General features: G+C 37.9%; 1 protein-coding gene across 1 annotated transcript in view; it reads right to left on the bottom strand.

The window, feature by feature from the left end:
• Positions 1-1,046: 1,046 nt before the first annotated feature.
• SEMA3C (semaphorin 3C) overlaps positions 1,047-22,096 on the bottom strand; it is a 97,473-nt gene continuing 76,423 nt past the window's right edge. The window contains exons 5-11 of the mRNA XM_009982379.2: positions 19,019-19,109; positions 15,087-15,206; positions 12,911-13,053; positions 10,763-10,877; positions 8,667-8,736; positions 5,763-5,907; positions 1,047-1,406 (exon numbers count right to left, since the gene is read on the bottom strand). Coding sequence (XP_009980681.2) covers positions 1,047-1,406; positions 5,763-5,907; positions 8,667-8,736; positions 10,763-10,877; positions 12,911-13,053; positions 15,087-15,206; positions 19,019-19,109 — 1,044 coding nt within the window. The remainder of the gene's footprint in view (positions 1,407-5,762; positions 5,908-8,666; positions 8,737-10,762; positions 10,878-12,910; positions 13,054-15,086; positions 15,207-19,018; positions 19,110-22,096) is intronic.

Genomic DNA, 22,096 nt, shown 5'->3' with positions numbered 1-22,096 from the left:
GGCACAAGGGCACCCTGCTGATTTTGGTAGTTGGGGAGGTTTTTCTAAGAAGAGTGAAGAGAGTTCCTTTTAATCCTGCCCCTATAGAAGCCTGACATTCTTGAGAGATTTTTTAGCACTGGCTTCCTAAATCTATTATAACAGGATGGTTATTCCCAGCCCCATGTGAGTTTGCTGGCAGACACGGTTATTGTACAAGCAGAAAACAACCAGGACCTCAATAATATGTGAACCATAAAAGCAATGTAAGCCATCTCTGTAATTATTTTCTGATGGTCAGAGATAGATTTTTTCTCCTGGAGTTCTTTTCCTTTGTTCTACTTGAAACCATCTGTAGTAAAAAAGATTAGCCTTTGTGCCTATCAACCTACAATGCCCTGTTAAGCCAGCGGGAGCTTCAGATGTGAACGAATCCCAGGGTCTAGCCAGAGTACCACTCTGCTTGTCTGCTTCAATCAGAAGAGTGTGATTTGTATCTGAATATTTTAAAAAATCAAAATTGATCAGTACGAGAATCACTTGACCTGTTCCCTGCAGACCTCAGAAGCATAACGCCAGATTCAAATTCAATGTAACTAAAACCAAAATGCAGGTTATATTAGACGGAAATTATTATCAAATTCTCTGTGTCCACTACTGCTAGGACTCTAACCACTTGTTTCTTTTTCTCTGCGAAATACTTCTGTATTTTTACTTTTTTTTGGTGGAGTTGTTCTTTCTGCCATTGTAACATCCTGATCAGATTGTGATTTTCTTCAGAAGTAGCGTACACAGCATATATTAAACAATGATGATGAGAGTGTACAAAACAATACAAAGCCAGATTTTGGTATTTTTACTCATGTTAGAGAGCATCAAGCTCTAACGAGGAATCATGTTGCAGACAGACCATATTCAAGAGAAGTATTATAATTAAGATCAAATACGACATACACTAGTGTTGATTTCTGTCTCAAATACAATTCATATCAATACATTGTATCTCTTTCACCTAATTAACATTTATAGGAAACGTAAAAATGCATATAAAATAAAAAGAGTATAATCTATGGATTTCTATAGACATTTTTGTAGATAGCAAATACATTTAAACAATTTCTGAAACCTATAAATCGTACAGATTGGTGTTGATTGCAAATTATAATGCAATGGAGGAAAATGACTGTTGCTAAGCTTGTCTTACCTGTTCCAAGAAACAAGACATGGTATCTTCCATCAGCAGCATTCACTCGATCCACAGCAATCTTTGTATACTTGTAGTCGGCTCCTATCCGAATGATTAATGGCCTCTTGTGTATTGGGTAAATGGGATTAAACATCAAAGGGTGGTTCCTGATGAAGGTCACAACATCGTCTGGAAACTCTTTGGTTGTCCGCATATTAGGTGTGAAGGCTCCTCCTGGACACTGTAACAAACATGCACAGCAACGCTTAACGATACTTGCCATCTTTCAGAGAGTTTTAATCTCCAAGTCATTTACAAATATTGACAGATAGTTGACAAAGTAAGTTCCCGAAAGAGCACTTCAGACTCTGACTGAAAGTAATTATGTTCCAGTAACAGGAATGAAGTGCTTGAATAGCTACACTTTGAACTCACATCAATTCAGATAAAGGAAACACAAGCACATTTTTGCAGTTTCAAAACCCAGTATGATGGCAAAAATCCATACTTCTGGACCTATTTCCACGTTCTTTATGCTTCCAAACTGCCTGTTGAAAAAAAAAAATCCAAGCGTCTGGTACGAGAAGATACTTTCACAGTTGGTTTGTTATAGATTTAGTATAAAGGCAAAAGGTAAAATCGGATAATAACTGTATTTTTATCCCTCTAGTCACTACACTGATTATGAGATGGCAGAAGGGTCTGTGACTCATCTTCATTTGAAAAAACAGTAATATAGAGTTGATGAGGCAGTCCCCTGACAGCTCATTTACATCTGAGAAGACTGACCATTCACACGATCTTGTCTACACTGTTCCCTATACCCTAGAAATAACAGAGCTCCATGAATACTCTGGATGCTTCTTTAAATGTAATGAAGAACCATCCAAATCATCAGCCCTGAGGCATTCTGAACCTCCCAAGGAAACAAAAGCAATCTTAGAAAGCTCACGTGTTTACCCAGAGTGAAACTAAAAGAAGACTGTGGGAAGAAATCAGGAGCTATGCCAGTAACTGGTACAATGTTGTGGATGTACCTATGTTAACTTACATGACTTTTTTTCAGCCGCTGTTACCGCACTTCTTATTGGTGTTCCTGAGCTGTCATTTTACCCCTTACCAGATTTCTGAGCTGTGAAACTCGCCTTGGAGTATTGGAGCTATTCAGAAATATTTAAACAGAATATTTTTCCAGTTGGAAAATGTTGACTTGTTCAATACAAAGCATTTAATGGAAACTTGTTTATTTTGATGAGCACCATTCTTACATCTAGGATGGAATTTCTGGTCAAAACCACAGACACAAAAATAGCTACTAGCTTAGGGAGAGATTTACCTCACCTGACTTCTACTGTCTCAAAGTCAGGCATTTATTCTTAGTTAGCCATCTAGGTTTCCTCTGTAGTCAGTAATTCAGACTAGGTGCCCTGCTTTTAGAAGGCTAAAATTACGTAAAGTGAATCATACTTTGACAGACTAGGAAACTCACTGTGGACAAATGAGTCATGTGTCCAGCCTACTTGATGCAAGCAAATGCTACGATCTGGGTCTTCACCTCCTGGAGGAATCCCTCTAACCACCAGGCAGGAGTGCCCATTCTAACCTCGTTGCTAAAAGCTGAACCATCTTGTGCACATAACAAACTATTAATTGGGCAATACCAGGAAAAAAGTAGAGAGGGACTGCAGCCTAATCCCAGGCTTTACAATCATTTTCTGGCTCAATTAGGATTTAATTATTTATACAAAGCAGAACAGCTTTGGTAGGAATTCCTTAAAAGAAACTGCTTTGACACCAGTTACCTTCAGGAAAAAGAACCAGAACTCCGCTGGCGTATGGGTCTGTTTTCCCATCTGACATCCTCGATAATTGATTCTTCTGGACTCCTATTATCCTGAGGGTTTTCGTTTGGTTTTCATTAGAAATGACACTACATCCTAGCCCTTTAGGTCCTCACAAAATTGAATTCTGACTATCTTGTTTGCTCTGCTCCTTCCCTCTGTGGCACTTCCATCCACAGTCTTCCAGGAAATGTATGGAGCTATCTGCTAAGATCAGCAACAAATGCTGAAAAAATGAACTATCTTTTGTAGGCTATTAGCAAGATTGTTCTAGTTGGTAGTGATCTGCCAGACCTCGGCTCCTCCCCAGAGGAATTCTGTTTCACGAGCAGTTCAAATTAAACTTTCCTATCCCACACAGCTCAGTTAAAAGAAGACTTTCTCTGACGTTTTCTGTCCTTCCATTCTTGAGTTGGAGATCATAAGACCTTTGTCTGTGATTTCCAGCAAAAATGCCTGTGCTATGGTTCACCTCGGTATGACCCTAAAAACTTACATTATATTGTTGTTCTGAGCAAAGCCTTAACAAACATCTTTAATCAATTAATTCTTTTGCTATCCCCCATATAAACCAATGACAAGCAAAAGATGTTACTGAAGAACTCTATAAGCTCTCCCTTTCTTGGAGGGATTGGATGTGTATCCTTCACACCTCATTCAAGGACTTGGCTACATGATAATTATGTTCACAGTTGATCACCATGCAGGCAGATTGCAGGGAGAAACAGAATCCTTTAATTTACAGCATATTCCCCAACATGCCGTAGGTACAAAAACTATTTCTATAAACTCTCAAAAATGGAAACTATCCTCAAACATCATTGAATTTAGTAGCAAGATGCCAATTATGCATTTTTTTCCCCCTTTCTTTTTCCAAACGTAAGATTTGCTTGTGGAGAAATAAGAAACCATTGGTATTTAGTGAAGGGCAGCCAAACATTGCAGAGTTGATTATGGGCAAATGAATGTATTGCATTATTTAATCCTACTGAACCTATACTGAAGCCTTTTCATTGTTTATCTGATGTACTGCGACACAATGAACATTCATTGCTATCCAGAGTTTAGTATGAATATATCTTCAGGCAACAGTAAAGTAGGATTTTCCATGTCACATAAAAAGATATCCCTGTCCAGTCCAGCGTCCTAGAAGTTGCAAAAAACCTATGTTCCAGAGGAAAAAGCCTCATGCCCCATAGTCTGCAAGTGTAGCTATTTAAAGTTAACCCTTTGAACACAAATTCTGAGCAGCAGAAAAATCCTCATGTCCTGATTTTTACAGAGGCTTTGACACAAATGAAAAATACCAGTTTGTGGCATGCACTTAAAAGCGGAATTTTTTGGCAGTAAAATAAAAGCAAAGCCAAACAAGTCCCACCTTAGAAAACACACCTCTAAGATACTGTGTTGTGGCTGAATTGTGAGGAAGCACAGAAAAGCCAGTGATCAGAAAACCAGCAAGAATCATCTTAAAAGAATCTCTTTTGACTTGATTTTTTGTGTGAGCTATGATCTAGGAATTTATCTTCAAATTCAGAGCTTATCAGCACATCTGAAAAATGTAGATAATTTCTGTCACCATGTTAAATCCAAATCTGAATTTCCTTTTTCCCTTTCCATTGTGCTGCCCAGTTTCTTTAGGTCCATCTGGAACATCTCATAAGCCTCCATGAGGCCAACCAAAAATAACATGGCAGTGGCTGAGGAAACACACACAAATACAATATTCTGAAGCAGCAAGAAACTCTGAAATGTGAATAATCACAAGAGCACGAAACTTCCTGTTTAAATGAGCCTTTTTTTTTTTTGTAAAGTTTAAGCTTAATGTCTTAGTGAACTCATGATGAGATTAGAGCTGTATGAATTAATTGCAAAGAAAGATCAATGCTAGCATTAGACCTTAGTGGAATATCAGGTATTGATTAGCTAATTCTAGGAATCTGGGAACATGAGGTCCTAAATCTTACAGCCAGTAATAACCGCACTATAATGTCATGAAGAATTGTGTGAACAGGGAGAGCTATTCCATGTGTCTGTTAAAAGTTCTTGCAGTGACTTGCAAAATTAAAATAAAATTTAATTTCCTGTGATGAATGGAAAAGCAACAAAGTGTTCATCTAAAAAAATTATAACTACATTGTTGAGAGATGATTTATAATTCTGTGCATACTTATTTAAGTCTGATACTTAAGAAACTGTAAGACGACTTCATAGACTCGTCTATTTCTAGGTCCCTCTTCTAAGATTCAGTGCCTGGCAGAGTATCAGACCTATCAAACAACAAGTCCCAGAAGCCTTGTTCTCCTACTACATCTCCCAGGCATCCCAATAGAGTGTAAAACTTTAGAGAACTATGGAAAATTCATACAGACTGAAGACAGACTTACACATGTCTGGATCCAGGCTGTAGAAGACACAATGCTGTCTTTGTGTGCTTATTTATTTAACTAACCTCTGCTCAAATATATACACAAAATATAAATGTACATGTGAACAATATGACTGCCATCTAATGAAATAATCCTTACCACCTTTTCAGCAGAAATAGCAAGAGCAACCAGCATTTTGCATGACTTTTAATACTTTCTAGAAGATTTCCAGATACTATGTGATTTCTATGGCAAGCTGAGAAGCAAATAAAATTGTTCTGAACGGTAACTAAGTGTCATAGTCACATATAGTCCATTCTCCTGGAATAAATAAGATTAAACAAAGACAAGTAATTGGCAAGCCTGCATAAACATCTTTGTACTTACGGTGCCAGGTCTCGGGTATGGAATTCTGCCCTGATATGGAATCAGCTGGTGGTTTGGGCCCTCCTTGTGTGCAAATGGCCCATTGAACACGGTCTGGATGTCAGATAGATGATACACACACACAGCTGAGCCTTTAAATATGGAGCTGGAAGACAGCAGGAAAAAGTTAGTATTGCAATCTACCAACTTTTTTATAGCTTTTCCATCATTTTGCATGGTCCAATGATGAAACACACGTCTACAATAATATATTTAATACAACTTAATGCTTCTATAGGATGGATTTAATACATTTAATATCAACTGATCTAGCTTCCCAATATACATCACCACTCCTCAAGACACAGTACCTTTTTGAACAGTGAACTGAAAAAAGAGGGAGGACAGTATTACCCTACTGGTGGAATAAGAAAATTTCCTGATGTTGAATATAAAGAAATATAATCTGGCCCTTGTTAAACCAATGGCAAAAATATTGCTGACTTCAGTGAGGTAGGAGTTTTATAAACTTTGTACTGCCAAGCTCAGCACAGGTTTCCAGAACTCCCTACCAGTATATTAACCACAAGACCTCCATGAGCCTCCTAAAATATATGGCTAAAATATTAATCAAAACATCCAGTCCAATTACAATTGGTTAGATTATTACAGTCAGTTGCAAGCTTTTCTAAGCAAAATGGGGACAGGTTGTGGCTGCAAAAAAAAAGAATTACTCCTATACAGTCCTCAAAGCCACCCACAAAGTTGGTTTTACAAAGACCCCTTCAAGAGAGTTGAAGTCTGATGCTTCCTGAGGAGAACACAGGGTGTCACTATGAAAAGGGCATGTTTTTCCACTGCTCTGAGTTCAGCAATGGTCTCAGGTGCCTTCTCAGCCAGTACAAGCCCTGAATGACCTCCATCACCTTGTGATGATGGAGGGCACTAGAAGAATAATTTCCAGAGTGATGCTAAGACTGACTGGAGTGAATTAACTTTTTTTTTTTTTCTCTCACTCCATAGAGGGTTTGGGATATTTATCTTAACAAGTGGAAACTCTGGACAGTCTGAATCTGCCTGATGTTAACTGTAGGATGAAGATAATCCAAGTAACCCTCGGTTTTCAACTGAAAAAGAAAGAAAATACTCCAGAAAAAAAACCTGAAAACATTACACGTAGTGTCTAAACAAGGAAAGTGCAATCCACATTGCATTTAGCTATATATGGATTAGCAAGAGGAATCTTTTAGATGGATTACGGTATTTGTGGAAATTTTAGTAGGTATTAATCAGTTTTAAGAAATTTATTTAATCTTTCCAGATGTTTCATTTTAGATTTACAGCAGATTATGCCACCAGAATAATTTGCTTCAATATTACTTCATTTTCTTCTGTATAGTTTAGATAAAAGTACTAATAGTTATTATTTGCTGGGATATTTCTCTCTTGCTACTATTGGAGTTGGAGGTCTACAGAGTTGAAGATATAGGAACTCCCAAGGAGTAAAAATCATTATGATTGCTGTATTTAACTGGGTAACACATTCAATCTATAGTCAGGCAAAGAGAAAGAAAGCACAGACCATGTTCATGATAACAGAAATGCACGAATGTAAAAACTTTCAATAGAGAGAGAAAACAGCTTGAGAGCCAGGAAAAAGTGAAGTTTTCTCTTTGTTGCCACCTTATATGGTCCTGTGACTCAAACCTCATTTCCACTGCAGGAATACCAGGAGAATTAGGTAAAAGTGTTTCCAGTTCAGGCATGTTGCATCCACAACCTAATCATAAGTGTGGTTTTACTGCTAAACATAACCTCAGCATTTTCTGTTTTTGTGCATTAAGGAATTATAAAATGTAGACAGCAACAGATGTTTACAAGCTATAGGATTTTTTTTTCCCAATTAAATATCATAAAATCATATTTTCCTGCCTGGCTCACACATTTGAGAAAGTAGATCACTTGATCCACATGAAAAAGACAGCAAAGTGTATCAGGAAAAAATATTTTTTCATGCAAGGATTTCTTTACTGGAAATTGCCACTAGAGGAATTATCAGTAATAAGTTAAATAATTTGCTAACTTGATCAAATAAATTAAACGAAATTTAAACCCAAGCAAAACCCCTCTTTGAAGGTAATAGTAATAACAGCTAAATACTACAGGATAGCATATCAGCAGTCAGTAAGCAGAAACTATTTCTACTCTGTATACTACCACTATGTGGTAAAGGCAAGAAAAAAGTGAAAAAAATAAAGGCAGAGATGCCAGAATCTGTTGGCCCACCTGTTGGTCTATCTTCACGGTGAGTTTCAGCATAGTAAGCTATATCTGGTACTTCCACTGGCCTTGGGAGCTCACTGAGCACTTTCTAAACTGGACACTAAAGGAATACTTCTGACTGACAACAGAGAGCTTAACGCTGCAAGAAGGTGATCAAATTCCATGTAAGATTGTCTTTTCATAGCCAACTGAAGCCAACACAGGTTATTTGCGATCCGTGTGATCATTTGCCAGCTGAGACTGGAAACGACTTGTATGAATTCATGTAAGAAGCCCCGGGTTGACCCTTCAGGGTGCTGGATGTCCTTCAGGAGGTGTTAAGCACTCTCAGATGCCACGAGTTCACTGTGTTGATGTTGTTTGGCTTTCTGCTGCTGAATGGTAACAAGTGACCCTCTGCGGAAACGTTTCCCCAGTGCCAGCTGACCGCACGGCAGGGAGCAGTTTGCTCCAAGCAGCATAGCTCTAACATGGATATCAACAGTAATGATACTGACACTGTTACTCCTGCACGCCAACGAGGGTCACAGCAGACACACAAAATTGCACAGAACAGCCTTGACCCCAAACCATCACTTTCAGTTTTCATGTAGAAAACTGGGCAGTTCAGAAAGGCAATTTTTTTCGAATCTCCCCATTTACCTTGATGTTGTAAAAATTCCATACACAAGCGTTGTTCTGGGGTTATCTGTCTCTAAAAGAAACACATCCTCTGTAAGAAAAGGAAAAAGAAAAAACATTTTGAATACCAATAAAAACTTTATTTTCCAGTCCAATTTATGACTTTATGCCTGCTGACATCACCAGAAGTTTTGTCTCAGACTTGAATGGGAAAAAGCAGACTTACCGTACGAATGGACCATATGAATAAATCTAGAATATGAGTAAATTCAGAAACTGTTTTGGAAATTATGAAGACAGAAGACAAACGTTTTAAAATATGTTCAGGAACAGTGTCACACGTTTCTCTCAGCTGGATCTCATTTCAGCAGGTTGCTCAACAGTAGGTAAACGTTTAAGTTGCAGTAGGTCAAAGACAAAAGAGATCCCATAGATGGATGTAATCCAAAGCAGGACAATTAGGTGTTTTACCATCCAGCACACCCTCTGGATGCCCTCACTAGATCATTTTCAACATGACATGAATGACACACAGTTTTGCAGTGAAGACACTGAGAGATGCAAACCTCCTAGCTTCTGTTGTGTAGGGATTTATTGACTGCACTATGCAAAACTGTACCTACTCACTGAATTGAATTTGCCCACATTTACTCCTGATCTGTTGATTTGGTTTTTTACATTTCAGTGAAAAATGCTTTAATTTCTGACAGTTTCTCCTTACAAATGCTTTCAATAACTATAATCAAGCTACCTCTTCAACTTATTTTACAACACACAAAAAGACTGAACTGAGTGAGCTTTTTATCATAAAATATGTCCTTTAGCTTTCCACTAATTTATGTGGCTCCTTCAGTAACCCTCTGAAATTATTAAATATTCTGTTAAATATGTCAAAGTCAAAAGACTTCACCATGCAGGACTGGCAGTGTTACACTCTTCTGCATTATACACAAATTTCCAGCTGGGGTTGTATTCTTACTCTTTGCTACAGGATTGTGCTGGGAGCCCAGGACGAGAACATTGTCTCCTATTCTGTATGGTCCCTCATTTTGTCACACAGAAAACCAAAAGCAGTTATCCTACTGCTTTGTTGAAGAGGAGTGGGCTGGGAAATCACAGCTCTGAAAGACTAGTTGCTGTGGCAGTGCTAGGAGGTACTGGGAGCTTCTGAAAGTCAGTCCTCCAAGCACTTTACATATTCTGAGTTACAGCAAGTTAGGATCTGCTCCTAGGCTCATCAGGTTCCACTGAAACCTTGAACCAGAGCAAGTACACCAAATATTTGTAAAGGTATAAAGTCAAAAAGACTCCAAACCCCATTTGCTCTGGTGAGAATCAGGAATAATGACAGAGAAAAGAAATTACAATGGAGAGAAGATCAGAATCAGACGGAGCCTCAGTGGGGGACCCATTAGCTATTATTTATACTTATATTTATACTAATACATATAACAGATCTTCCAATATCTGAATTTAGAGCTATGACTTTTTATGTCACAGCTGTGGACACTGTAGAATTTGAACCTTTCTGATAATGTTGTTTGGCACTTAAGTATCAAGATATGCATCTATTAATTCCTTATATAGATTGTGACTGCTGTATAGATCATTAACTGAATATTTATTCATAGTGTTATTGCTGGTGCCAGTAACAGGATTTATTAGTATTATCTTGAACTATCAAATTGAGGCCTCTATCCAGCGATCAAAAGAAAAACTGTATTGTAGAAAAGCTGTATGTTATACAGTGGTATAAGAAACAGTCTCAAAGAGATGTATGTTAAAAACCCTCTATCATAATCCTAACTAGGACCAAAATAACAATAGACTTCAGTTACATGTTCTCTTCCAAATATTAAGTTTTCACATATATAATTCCTTTACATTGTCAAGATTAATTATCTTTATTTCAAAGATAATGATAATTATCCAGAGAGATTTATGAAGAATTTTTTCATTTCCTGTCCTAAAACTGCAAGGAGAATTTTGTCATGAATTTCACAGGGCCAAGATTTTACTGTCAACAACTTGACTAAGGAGCAGTACGAACATCAATAATTAAATATGCACAGGGTGCAGGATTTAGATAAAACTTTTAAGGGATTTTCTTGCCATACCTAATTCATCAAAGTACGTTTCTGTTCCATCTTCGTCCATCACTGAGCATACAAGTCTTGCTTTCAAGAATGTTGTCCACTTGTTCACGAGACTACGCTGACCACCTGTGTCATTCTGGAAAGGAACATTATTTTCAGAAAAAAAAAATAACACAGCTAACATTTTACTGGGCTTTCCCACATTTTCCTCAGGTTAATTTGACTCATTATCTAGACAATTACGCTGGCATATTCAATACAAAAAATAGATGAGCCTAAACCAAATCCCCTCATCTAAACACTCCAGATTCAGGAAAAACGAGAACTAGTTTTCTGAGAAGACTTTCTGCGCTGGGAGGGTTGGGCAGCAGATTTTGCGCAGCGGCAGTGTGTGTAGGTATGATTGCAAAGGACTGTGGAGGTCTGTATCACTCACCAACACTTAACTGTGGAGAAGTCGTGCTACCACTAAAAGGTCTAATAGGCCTGTGGAGGGATGTTTCTTCTAATCCTGACAGCAATATACCTGCATCCGACCTAGTAAGCCATGCTGGCCCATGAGATGGATGCTCTGAACTAAATTCAGAAATGATGGCTAGCATGGGTCAAGTTAGTTTTGCACTGTTGCAAGTCCTGCTAACTTGGTCCAGAGCTGGCTTGGTCACAGCTCACTCAAGAATCTCTCCATCTCTCTCCAAGGCAAGGTGAAAACAGTAACTGCTACAGCAGATGGTGCAGCTCCTGCCTCATTCTGCTAGTGAACGCCTTAGATAAGAGCAGTGTCTTCCGAACTGCAGAGCACGTCACCCAAGGAAAGGGGAAAAAGAGATGGAGACACTATGCAAATGTGATTCCAATGAAATGCTGGACATGTTTCACTGGTGCTCCTGGAGTCAGTAATCAGACTTTTGAGTGACCCATAAGGGATCTTTTGGAGAGGTCTCTCTTGGCACCATTGTACTAATACATTTGTCCTGTCTCAAAGGTGTTGATATGCGAATATGACCGTATACAAATATGAAGGGCTCAGATTTATTTTCATTGGCTTTGGGATTGTGCCACTGACTTCAGTGTAAGTCTAAACAGGCTGAGGCCTTTTCAGAAATCATCTGGGCTTCATTATAACAGTAACAATAACAAACACAACTATAATCGTGTGAAATGTCTTCTTGCAAAATACCCAAAAAGGCCTTTGGGCATCCTCACAAAAATATAGAAAACAGATTATAAAAAAGATTACATGCCTCAGCATATTGCTAGAGAAGGAGTTTAACACAATCCCAAACACACCCTCACACCCATGCACAACATCGTGACAAAGCATGACATTCTAAAGAAGACCCAGATTAAAGACAAGGAATACACAATCACTCACAATTATCCTCCTGAACTTTTCCAAAAGAAGGAATAAAAAGGCTAGCAGCAATTGTGCATTTATAATTTTACTTTCATTAAAAAAAATCCATTTCACTAGAGATATTAATAGCTGCTTCAATCATTTTTCATCTTCCGTTTGATTATAGATATGGAAAAGGAAATAGAGACTATGAGGAGTGCTGCAATCATAAATTAATTGCTGCACAAGAGTAGCCATTACTCCTGAATTTAATTTTCCTGTGCCATGTCTCTAAAGTTAGGCTCACGCATACATCAATGCAAGAACTTGGAAAGGACAGATATTGTAAAAATTAAAACAATATTTGAAAGTTAAATCAACCCATTTAAATGTTTGGTTCTGATATTTCCAGTTTGTTTCAAAGATTTTTATCGTGTGTGTGTGTGTGTGTGTGTGTGTGTGTGTGTGTGTGTGTGTGAAAGACTTCATTGTCTTATAATTCAGTTTTTCTAAGCAAAGAATGTACCTCATTCATGTGAAGGACAGCAAGTTTGGAAAGTAACACTGGTAACTATTCAGAGTCAGTCAGAGAAATACAGGAATTCCTGAATCTCTAAATTTCCATATCATTGCAGGTATAGCCAGATATACACGACATGTTCAGACTCTAGCTGTGTGCTCAGTAACAGCTCTTCTTAATTATAAATGTGGAAGCTGAAACAGGAAATTTGTTTTGAATGTAAATCAAAGGCTTTTCAATAACTTAGTCTTTTAACTTAACACGTCACACTAGCAGCTTGTCCCAACAACCTGGCAAACAAAATAGTTCTTACCGGGCATATTCTTGCAATCATTGAATGAATTTGCTTTGTGCTGCCACTGTTGTCTGTGAGTCTCTCTTTGAAGAAGAAGTAGATTTTGGCATCGTTGGGGTCAGTGCCATCTGGGATAACATGAGCATCCACAAAAATAGGCTCTGCAATGAAACAGTATACCAAAAAGATGAAACCAAAACATGTATCAGTATTAAGCGAATAATGATTTGATGGTTACTGACTGCTTCAAAGAAATGCTATGTAATACATAGAGTTACTGCTGCGGCAGGTTAGGCTATATGCTCTAGCCTCATGTGTGGATATACCAGATGTCACCAGGTAAATGGCTTCTTGCTGACAGCCTTAAGTTTCTACATCCTCACATTTTATTCCACTGCAGATTTTTAGAAAAGTGTTTCAAATACTGAAGCAATAGTATTAGATTACTGCAGAGATTCAAAGGCTTGGAGGAGGAAGAAGGGAGAATCAGTGTGTTATCGGGGGCACTTAAGGAAAGACTCACTGCGGCAAAACAGACAAGTGCTAAAAGGCTTTTGAGGAAAAGAACAAATAAGGTAGTTCCAAAATGTGTAAAAGAGGAAAAGAGCTGTTAGAACACTGAAAAAGGAAAGCAGAATATGCAAATGCTTGAACAGCATTTGAGTTCATATCAGAGGCTGGTAAACACACAAAACTGTAAAGAAGCACTAGTATAATGTAAATATAATGTAAAACTAGTATAATGTAATTTAAAATCTACATTATGACAGGTGACTGTGCACTAGTTTCTTGCAGTCTCTAAGCAGGCATCCACCTCTATTGGTGTACTTGCAGAACATATGTTTTTGGCAATTTCCTATGCTAAAATATAATGGACAGTGGAGGGAGTCATCAGAAGACCTCTTCTTTGGCTGAAGGAAGAAGCTACCTGCATGAAGGTTACATCTTCCCAAGGATCATGCAAGATTGCTTGATCGGTTGAAATGCAATACAAATCTTGAAACAATCCGATACAAAGGTTAGATGTCTGATAGAAAACTCACTTTAAATTGCAGCATTTTTCTATTCACGTAAGCCCATTCTCAACTAATATAACAAGTGTGATGACTCTGGCTCTAAAACAACATGGAAATAAATTGTGCTTGTCAAATCTTTTCTGAACAAACGTAATAGGTAGATTTTCCAGAAATCAGGCATTTTAATGGTTCTTTTTTCCTAATTCCCTTTAGGATGCACACTTCAGGGTGTACAGGTAAGTGCAAGAATAGCAAACAGAGAAACAATTTAGAAAGCAGACACAGTTTCCTGTTCAAAGTCAATTGAACTGATTCTGATTGAAATCCTGTGATTTCACTGTAGTCACACAAGAATAACAAGAGTCATCCTAAAAATAGTCAAGACAAAAACACATTAAATTTACTTTAACGTACTTGAAGGCTTTTTTAAATTGAAACTGCTATGATAGTTGCTCTGTAACCTTCCACATCTATCCCTGCTCAGAGGGCTGACCATCTTTTTAATCCAAAATAGCTTATTTGGAAGGAGTCGTCTTATCAGTAAAGTCAGGGAAAATTTTCACATTGATTTTGGTGAAGCCAAGAGTTAAGTGTTCGCACTCAGAAATTAGTTTTCCTAATTGTGTTTTGATAAAAGTGTTTTGATAATCAATTTCTTAACACTGAAATAAATGTAATTGTCACTGACTTCTCTGACAACGAGACTCTCTTCTGCACACATTTTTGAATGCAAGTGGTGGTGATTCTTCTGTACAGACGTGGATCAGCCTGAATCAACTAAAGTTGGTAGTTCATTAAAAAAAACTTAGAATCAAGCTCTCTAATTTAAGGCAATGTCTGATGCATTAGAGGTGGACAAGGCAACTCCCTAGAAGTCAGATTGTCTGACTGCTTGCCATTTGAGAGGTTTTCATATGCTTTCCCTTGACAAGTTTGGTTCAGTCTTAATGCAAACAAGGTCATCAAGTGGGGCAGCCTAAGAGGTTGGCTCATGCAGTGAACTCTTTATATCTGTGCATTGTCTACAATATGTATTTGCACTCATTTCTTCATGGTTCAACTTCATAAACTAAATTCAGAGAAAAGCTCTTTAAAAGACAAGCTCTTTATTTGAAGCAAAAGAAAGGAGAATCTCCGTGAAACCCATTAAAAGCTCTGGTAAAACAAAGGCATCTCACCACTCAGCCACTTGGAGTTGTGCTGGTCGGTTCGCACTGCATTCCTCCTGGTCAGGCTCCGAAAAATGGCCGCATCCGTCCCCATGAAATCAATATACATTCCTGAAAAAAGCTCTTCATCTGCAAAGAATTGAAATGGAGGGGAAAAAGCAAATGCATTGTTATGGCTTTTGGGAAATCCTTATTTACTGATCTATTTTTATTTTAAACTCGTCAGCTCTTTATTTACACAGGAATCTATACTGATAAATATTGGGTCAGGGGAATGGGGTTTCCTCTGACTTAAAAAAACACAATATAAAATGCACAAGAATCATCAAATTTTGCTCAAAACTGCATAATTAAACGAAACAGTAGAACTGCACATCAGGCTAGTATTATCAAAAAGAATCATATTCAGTTTTTTAAATAAGTACTTCAAAAAGTTTTTCTTTTGATATGGGAGTAGACAAAATGACTGGGCAGAATTTATTGCTGCTGTAACTGGCACAACATCTATTGCAGTCGATGGATCAGTGCCAATTTTTACCAACAGTATTGTCAAGGCTGCCCCAGGCAGCCTCAAGTTGAGTTCAGCATTGCAGAGGCCAGACAATCATATTATTGAACTTTACACAGAGTAATACGGAGTAACAATTGTCCCCTTTTATGTACTCGATTCTAAGTATAGGGTCATTACGCTTGAACGGAATTAGACATGTAACTCTTACATTAACAGAATCATGAACTTCTGCTCCCTGTGCAGGGCTGAAAACTCAATCCATCAGTCAGGATGTGTATCTGTGTTTGCATGAGTCTCTGTGTGTGCATAAATAAACATATACGTAATGACAATTATAATTACATATACTATCATTTTGTACTCCGTGAATAACCAAGCAATTTCCACTGACTAATGACAATGAAACCCCAGAGCAGAAAACAGTAGCTAAAATAATCTCAAACTCTCAGAGTGGGAGTGGTGGCTGAACACATTCCAGTACAGCTGGGTCCTTTGATTGATGTTTTTGTCTGAATTCCTGGACTACCCAGAGAGTGTGGTCAAGCTGGCAAGACTCACAGGTTCAGAAGCGCTTGAGGCTATTTTTATGCTCTATATGTGTGTGTATATGGAAGACTATTGACTCATGAGAGAATTAAAACTCTGGAGATTTTGGTTTTTTGCTGCTGGCTAGAGCCGGAACTGAACCCCTGCAGAGCAGACAGCAGCCACTCCTCTGCTCTCATCTCTTCCAGTGATGACAAGATGCATACACAGAGGATTTAAACAATGTATTCACTGCATGTTTGTAAAGCATTTACTTCCTGAGCAGGTACTGACAGAATGTTATTAGATCTATTATGATTTGTAACTGATTTTGTATATTGGCCTCATTGTCTCAATCCATAAGAGTTTTATTCTTATTACGAAATAAACTGTCTGAAAGAGATCAGGCTTGTGGTTCTCACTAAATGTTATGTACAGTTTCACGCATATACACATATGCACACACTTCAACAATCGTGTTACACTATGTAATACATTTTAATCCTCTTACATATCAATGCTATTATTTATGTCTTAAGCATTCCTAGTGTCTACTTGCTAATCATGTATCAGATGATATCTGTCAGCTCCACTTCCTTTTGGTTAAATTCTTAAATTCCGCACAGCACTTGGTCTGCACAGCACAACTAGTTCACACTACTTCTCTTTGTTTTTGGGGGAATTACTGAACTGATGAGGTATGTCTGCTTTTATAAATATCTCAGAGTCTTGGTGGGGAGGAAGACATGCATCCTGGATATTAGTTATGCCAAGCTTCTCCAAAGCACATTTTCCATTGCTTTGATGCAAAAGTGTCTTTGTAGAATGGCAAATTGTACCAAGTTCAAATTTGTTTTTATAGTATCACTTTTCTCTAAAGGGTGAATCAGCTTTCCTGCTGTATTCTAGGCTGGCGTTGCCCAAAATTGTCAAGAAATTGCAGCTATATTTAAAAATGGTTCCTTTGTTGTGGAAGTTACCCGGTCTGGCAGTATTTCCCATCTTCTGAAGTGAGGGGAAGGAATTCCTGCTGCTGAAGAATGCTCAAAGGAAAGTCCAATACATGGGCTCAGTCCTTGCATTTTAACTCAAGCTGTGATTTACAAAATCTTCCCTTTTCCGGCATGGATATTGAGGCTAAATTCATTCAAGCTTAATGTTTTTGAAGTGACTGGACTTTTTAGTAACAGGGAGAAAGTATAAAACTCAGTCTGTGGGACTCTTTTGATAAAAAATGCGACCTTTGCACAATAATTTAAACTTTGTAGATGAATTATGTCATGAAAGATATGCCAAACACTAGGGAAGGTCTCTTCAGTCACATAACTGAGACATCAAGGAAGATAACATAAAACCTACTAAGATGAACAAAGCTGCCATAGGTCTACTGCAGAAAAAAAATCAGCTTACTGTATATCCAGTAATTCAGAAACAGTGTACTTTAATGGTGTTTCATAAAATACAGAAGGAACAAGGAAAGGAAACCCTATTTTTTAATGACAGTTGATTCATTTAATAATAATAGAACAGTAATGAGTAGCAGTGGATTAATCCATCACTGACTTTGAACAAACATTTTCTTTACACAGTTGAGTGTCTAAACACTGACTACAGATCACTGATGAGATATAAGTGCAGCCAAGGGTCAGAGAGGTATCTAGGTAGCATTTGCCCGTCTTCTAAAGGTGCTTCAGTTCATATATCTGTGAATGAAATTACTTATACATTGTACTAAATATATTTGCAATGAGGAATCAAAAAGAAAAAAAGTTAATTTGTATTTGAATAGGCCATATAGGATAGACTATATGACACTTTCCTTAAGCTCCACGAGACTCAAACTTTAAAGGAAATATCTGGCACAATATGCAATTTCCACTGATTTCGGTGGAAGCTGAGTGGCAGAAATATCGCACACTGTTCTCTTGCAAACCTTGGGTGAGATACACAGAACCTGTGCGCACTGAGTTTTATTTGCTAAGACAGCCTGAAAAATCTGTGCAATTGCTGTTCCTTTCATAGCCAAAAAAATAGCAAGGAGTAGGCACATGTTGAAAAATCAAGGCTTTGGCACTAGAAGGCTGTGAACATGCTGCAAATGTGAAAGGCCGGGTTACACTACGTATATATCACATGGCTCCTGGTTAGGAAAAAAAAACAACAACGTGTTTCTTTTACTGATGACTTAGGTTGCACAAAGTGTATGCCCCCTTTGAGTTTTCAGTTAGGCACTGCACAATTAGTGCAACTGGCGCTGCAGTAATTCTTTGTATGGGGTATACCTCACAGTCACTGAGCACAGTCACCACCAATTCACAAGAATATTTGAGGTGTGTCAGCTGTACCCCTTTCTGGCCTTTCAAATGGAAAAAAATTGCAAAACCGGTTGGGTATAAAGCCAATTGAAGAATGAAGAGCAATAGCTGGTGGGCTCTACCGCAGAGATGACAACAAAAATGAAATTCAAAGTAACTGAAGTCTTCAGGCTTGCTTTCCCTGGCTAGTCTGAGATTTTACAAATAATTATATGAGACACAAGTGCTGTCTAGGATGAACAAGGTCAGAAACTGTTCAAACATAAAATGCCAGACAGGATAATGCAAAGTTGAAACTAACCCTGGGAAAAAATGCGTAAGCTGGAAAAGGGACAATATTTTGTTTTCTGATTGTCTCTCTCTCTCCCTTTCAACCGCTTATTTCTGCATTTCATTTGTACACCCACCTTTGGCTTCATGTAAACCTTGAAACAAGGATGGACCCAATCCTTGAGCCCATCAGCTGGACCCAAGATACCGCTCCTTGGAAGCTGAATTCTGTGTCCAGCTCATTTCAGGCATCCCAGCAATCCACATCATGCATGATCATACAGGTTTAGACCTCAGCAACTTGGAGTATCTGTACTTACTGATCATAACAGACACCGTGTTCACATTAGGGTTGAAAGAACAGCGTCCCTTCCCTGATTCACACTTGGAGTCAATCTTGAAGATTTGTTCCTGCAATGTAGATCTGTGTGTCACTTCTCATTCCAGAAACCATCAGACGTAAAGTGATTTTTATGCTTGTCTGTTCCCAACACTAACAATGCTCAGTGCTGCTGGGCACTTTTGCTGTGCTATCAGTAGTTTAGCTTTCCTATTCAGAATTTCATCACCTTTTTCAAGAACTTTTTCATTAGTACCCAGTTATTTTCAAGACTCTTGTTATAAATTCAAGACACTAAAATGGAGAATTTTTCCCTGTAGCTCAGTTACGCTGTGGAGAGATTAACTGATCTCTGCAATAACATCTGTGGAGGTTACTTCTGTGTTTTTGAAGTTATTTACAATTTATTTGCTGAATACATAATGATATAGGTGCTAGTCTAGGACATTTATAGTAAAACTACTAGAACAATAATATATATTAAATAAAAATCTCTTGTGACTACTGCCATTTGGTGAAAGCATAAATCATTTGCTCTTTATTGAGCTATCAGATCTCCAAAAATCCCCTAAGTCATACTTATTTTCATCAATACCATCTCTTGGATTATGTGCAGAGCTCCAATTCCATAGTGATAGATGATTTATAAATATGTCTTGCTGTAGCCTGAAATCTCTTGGAAATATTTTGCTTTTTAAGAATCTTGGTATGAGGCTTTGTTTATATTTTATATGATTTATAAATAGGAAATCTATTTGGCAAGGTAGAAGCAATCTAGACTACAGCTTGAAATGTAAACAGTTTGAATGTCTTTAGAAAATTCACCTGTTTTGGTGCACCTCCTCACTTCTTGTTTTCCAGCACTACTGAAGAGCACAGTGTGCTGAGCAAGAAAAGAAGGGACTCTTGGGCCCAAGTTTGTTCCTTAAAAAATGCAGTCAGTAACGGCAGAGACATCGATCCGTCACATCTACTCACATACCATTGTATACCAAACAAACAACCTGTTCCTAGGCTCCTATAACAAACATCTAATCTTTAATAGAAGGCCAAAAGGTACAATTGCAAAGGAAAAAAAAAAAAAAACAAACAAAAAACCAAACTGAAAACATTGCTGTTTCAATAGAAAAAGGTAGCCGACAAACTCCAAAGAAAGACTTTCTGTGATGTAGATGCCAATATATTAGTTATTATTCGAGGAAGGGCTGCAACTCCTTTTATTCCCTTTAATAATTAATGGAAATCACAGGGGAACAGGGATGCCACCCAGATCACTGAGCAGCCATCTGTTGACAGTGATCTGGAGACTCCACCAACCTGAATTGCTCAGCTACAGCAGGAAGTTTTCATATCCATTACCCTCTATGTCTTTTCTCCCTCTTCTGTTTTGCCTAATTTAATCACAGAGATCTTATCTACTCTTTCAGTAATAAGCTCTCTAAACAATGTCAAAACATAAGTATGAAGTTTCTGATACGATCTTCATTTTTTTTTGTTGTTTTATTTCTAGATTAATATGCAGTTGGATGTTAATCCACATTTACTATATTATACCACTATTTATCAATTCAAAATGCCCATTACTGCACTACTAAACCAGCTCCAGGACTACACTTCATTTTCATATATATTAAACTAAGGTTTAACCTATAATTAACTCACATAATGATTACATTTCCTTCTGTTTGTATTTACTTTGACATTAGAATATATTTGGGTGACTAAGAGAGTCATTACCAAAGACCAAAGTATTAAGTGTGCCAAGCAAGAAAATAAATTATTTTTTAACCTCTGTTTCAGGGAAAAGAGCAACACTCTGCCTCACCAATGAAGTCGCCTTTTTCTGTGAGATTATGCGAAATTCCGGAGACAAAAGAGCAAAATAGGCCAGTTCTTATGATTGTTGGACATGACTCTTACTGTCAGAATCTGTAGCTTCTAGAGAAAAACAGATGTGCTTTCTAAAATATCCATTTTGCATGTGCAAAACCAGCCTTAAGTGAATGGAAAACTGTGCTAAATTAAAGGTGAAATGATAAAAGCAGAGAAAAAAATGAGTTCTCAGTAGTCCCATCAGCATTACATAGTTCTTCATTCTGCTCTATTAATTAGTCATGCACTGATATACGCAACAAGTTCAGACGGAAATCCTTGGTTTTAAACTGTTATGCTGTTGTTGGCCTGTACAGTAATGGCTTTGAGCATGCGATGCCTACAGTCAAGTGTCTGACAGACTCCAGATGTCTGAAACAGCAGTTTATTTAATCAATTGATCATAGGCATGTAGCTATACAGACAGGCTAAATGAAGCCAATTCTGCTTTTCCAAGACATGTCTCCTTATTTTTAACTTAAGAAATCTAACATCTTGCATCATCGGGAGATGTCATTTCCCGCCCTTCCCTCCCCTCCCAATCTCATTTACAAAAACCCTAAAATAATGAGATTCAAAGTTCTCTGGGCTACAGTACTACTACTTAAGCTGATAAAGGAATATTACATTAATTAGAGACAAATGAGATCACTTTCCAGGTTTTAAATAATTTTTCAAGGAATAGGATAATGCTGAGGAAAGCTGATCTCAGTTTCAAACTACATCAAAATAAGTTAATGCAGACTCTGTTAACCAGAAGGATGGATTTACTTATTCAGTTCTGCTTGCTTGTGCTTTTAAATCTAGGTCTATGAACCTCCACTTCTAGATAATTCATTAGGACTGAAGGTGCAGTGATTCAGACTACACACTCTGTTAAGGAGGCTGGAGCCAGGCAGGGATCTACCAAAAGTCACTGAGATCATCCCATGCAAACCTACCTAGAGAAACAACAATTTATCACCTCCCTGGCAACCTCTGCAGTAGTCTTGGATCTCGGCCAGAATTCCCATCCCACTCCCAATGAAATCAGCAATGAATTTCCCAGTGTCTTTCCTAGAAGCCAGTCCAGTTTTTAAAGCTGCCTTCACATGGCAAAACTCCAGGTAGCACTCTCTGATCTTCCCAACACATCTGCTTCCACATTGTACAGGAAAATATACTGCACACCCCTGTGCCTGCAAGA

Source organism: Tauraco erythrolophus, chromosome 4 (genome assembly GCF_009769465.1).
Source record: "Tauraco erythrolophus isolate bTauEry1 chromosome 4, bTauEry1.pri, whole genome shotgun sequence".
In the NCBI taxonomy this organism is placed as follows: Eukaryota; Metazoa; Chordata; class Aves; order Musophagiformes; family Musophagidae; genus Tauraco; species Tauraco erythrolophus.
Note: the sequence above shows the minus strand (reverse complement) of the source record. Positions and strands in the feature narration are given on the sequence as shown.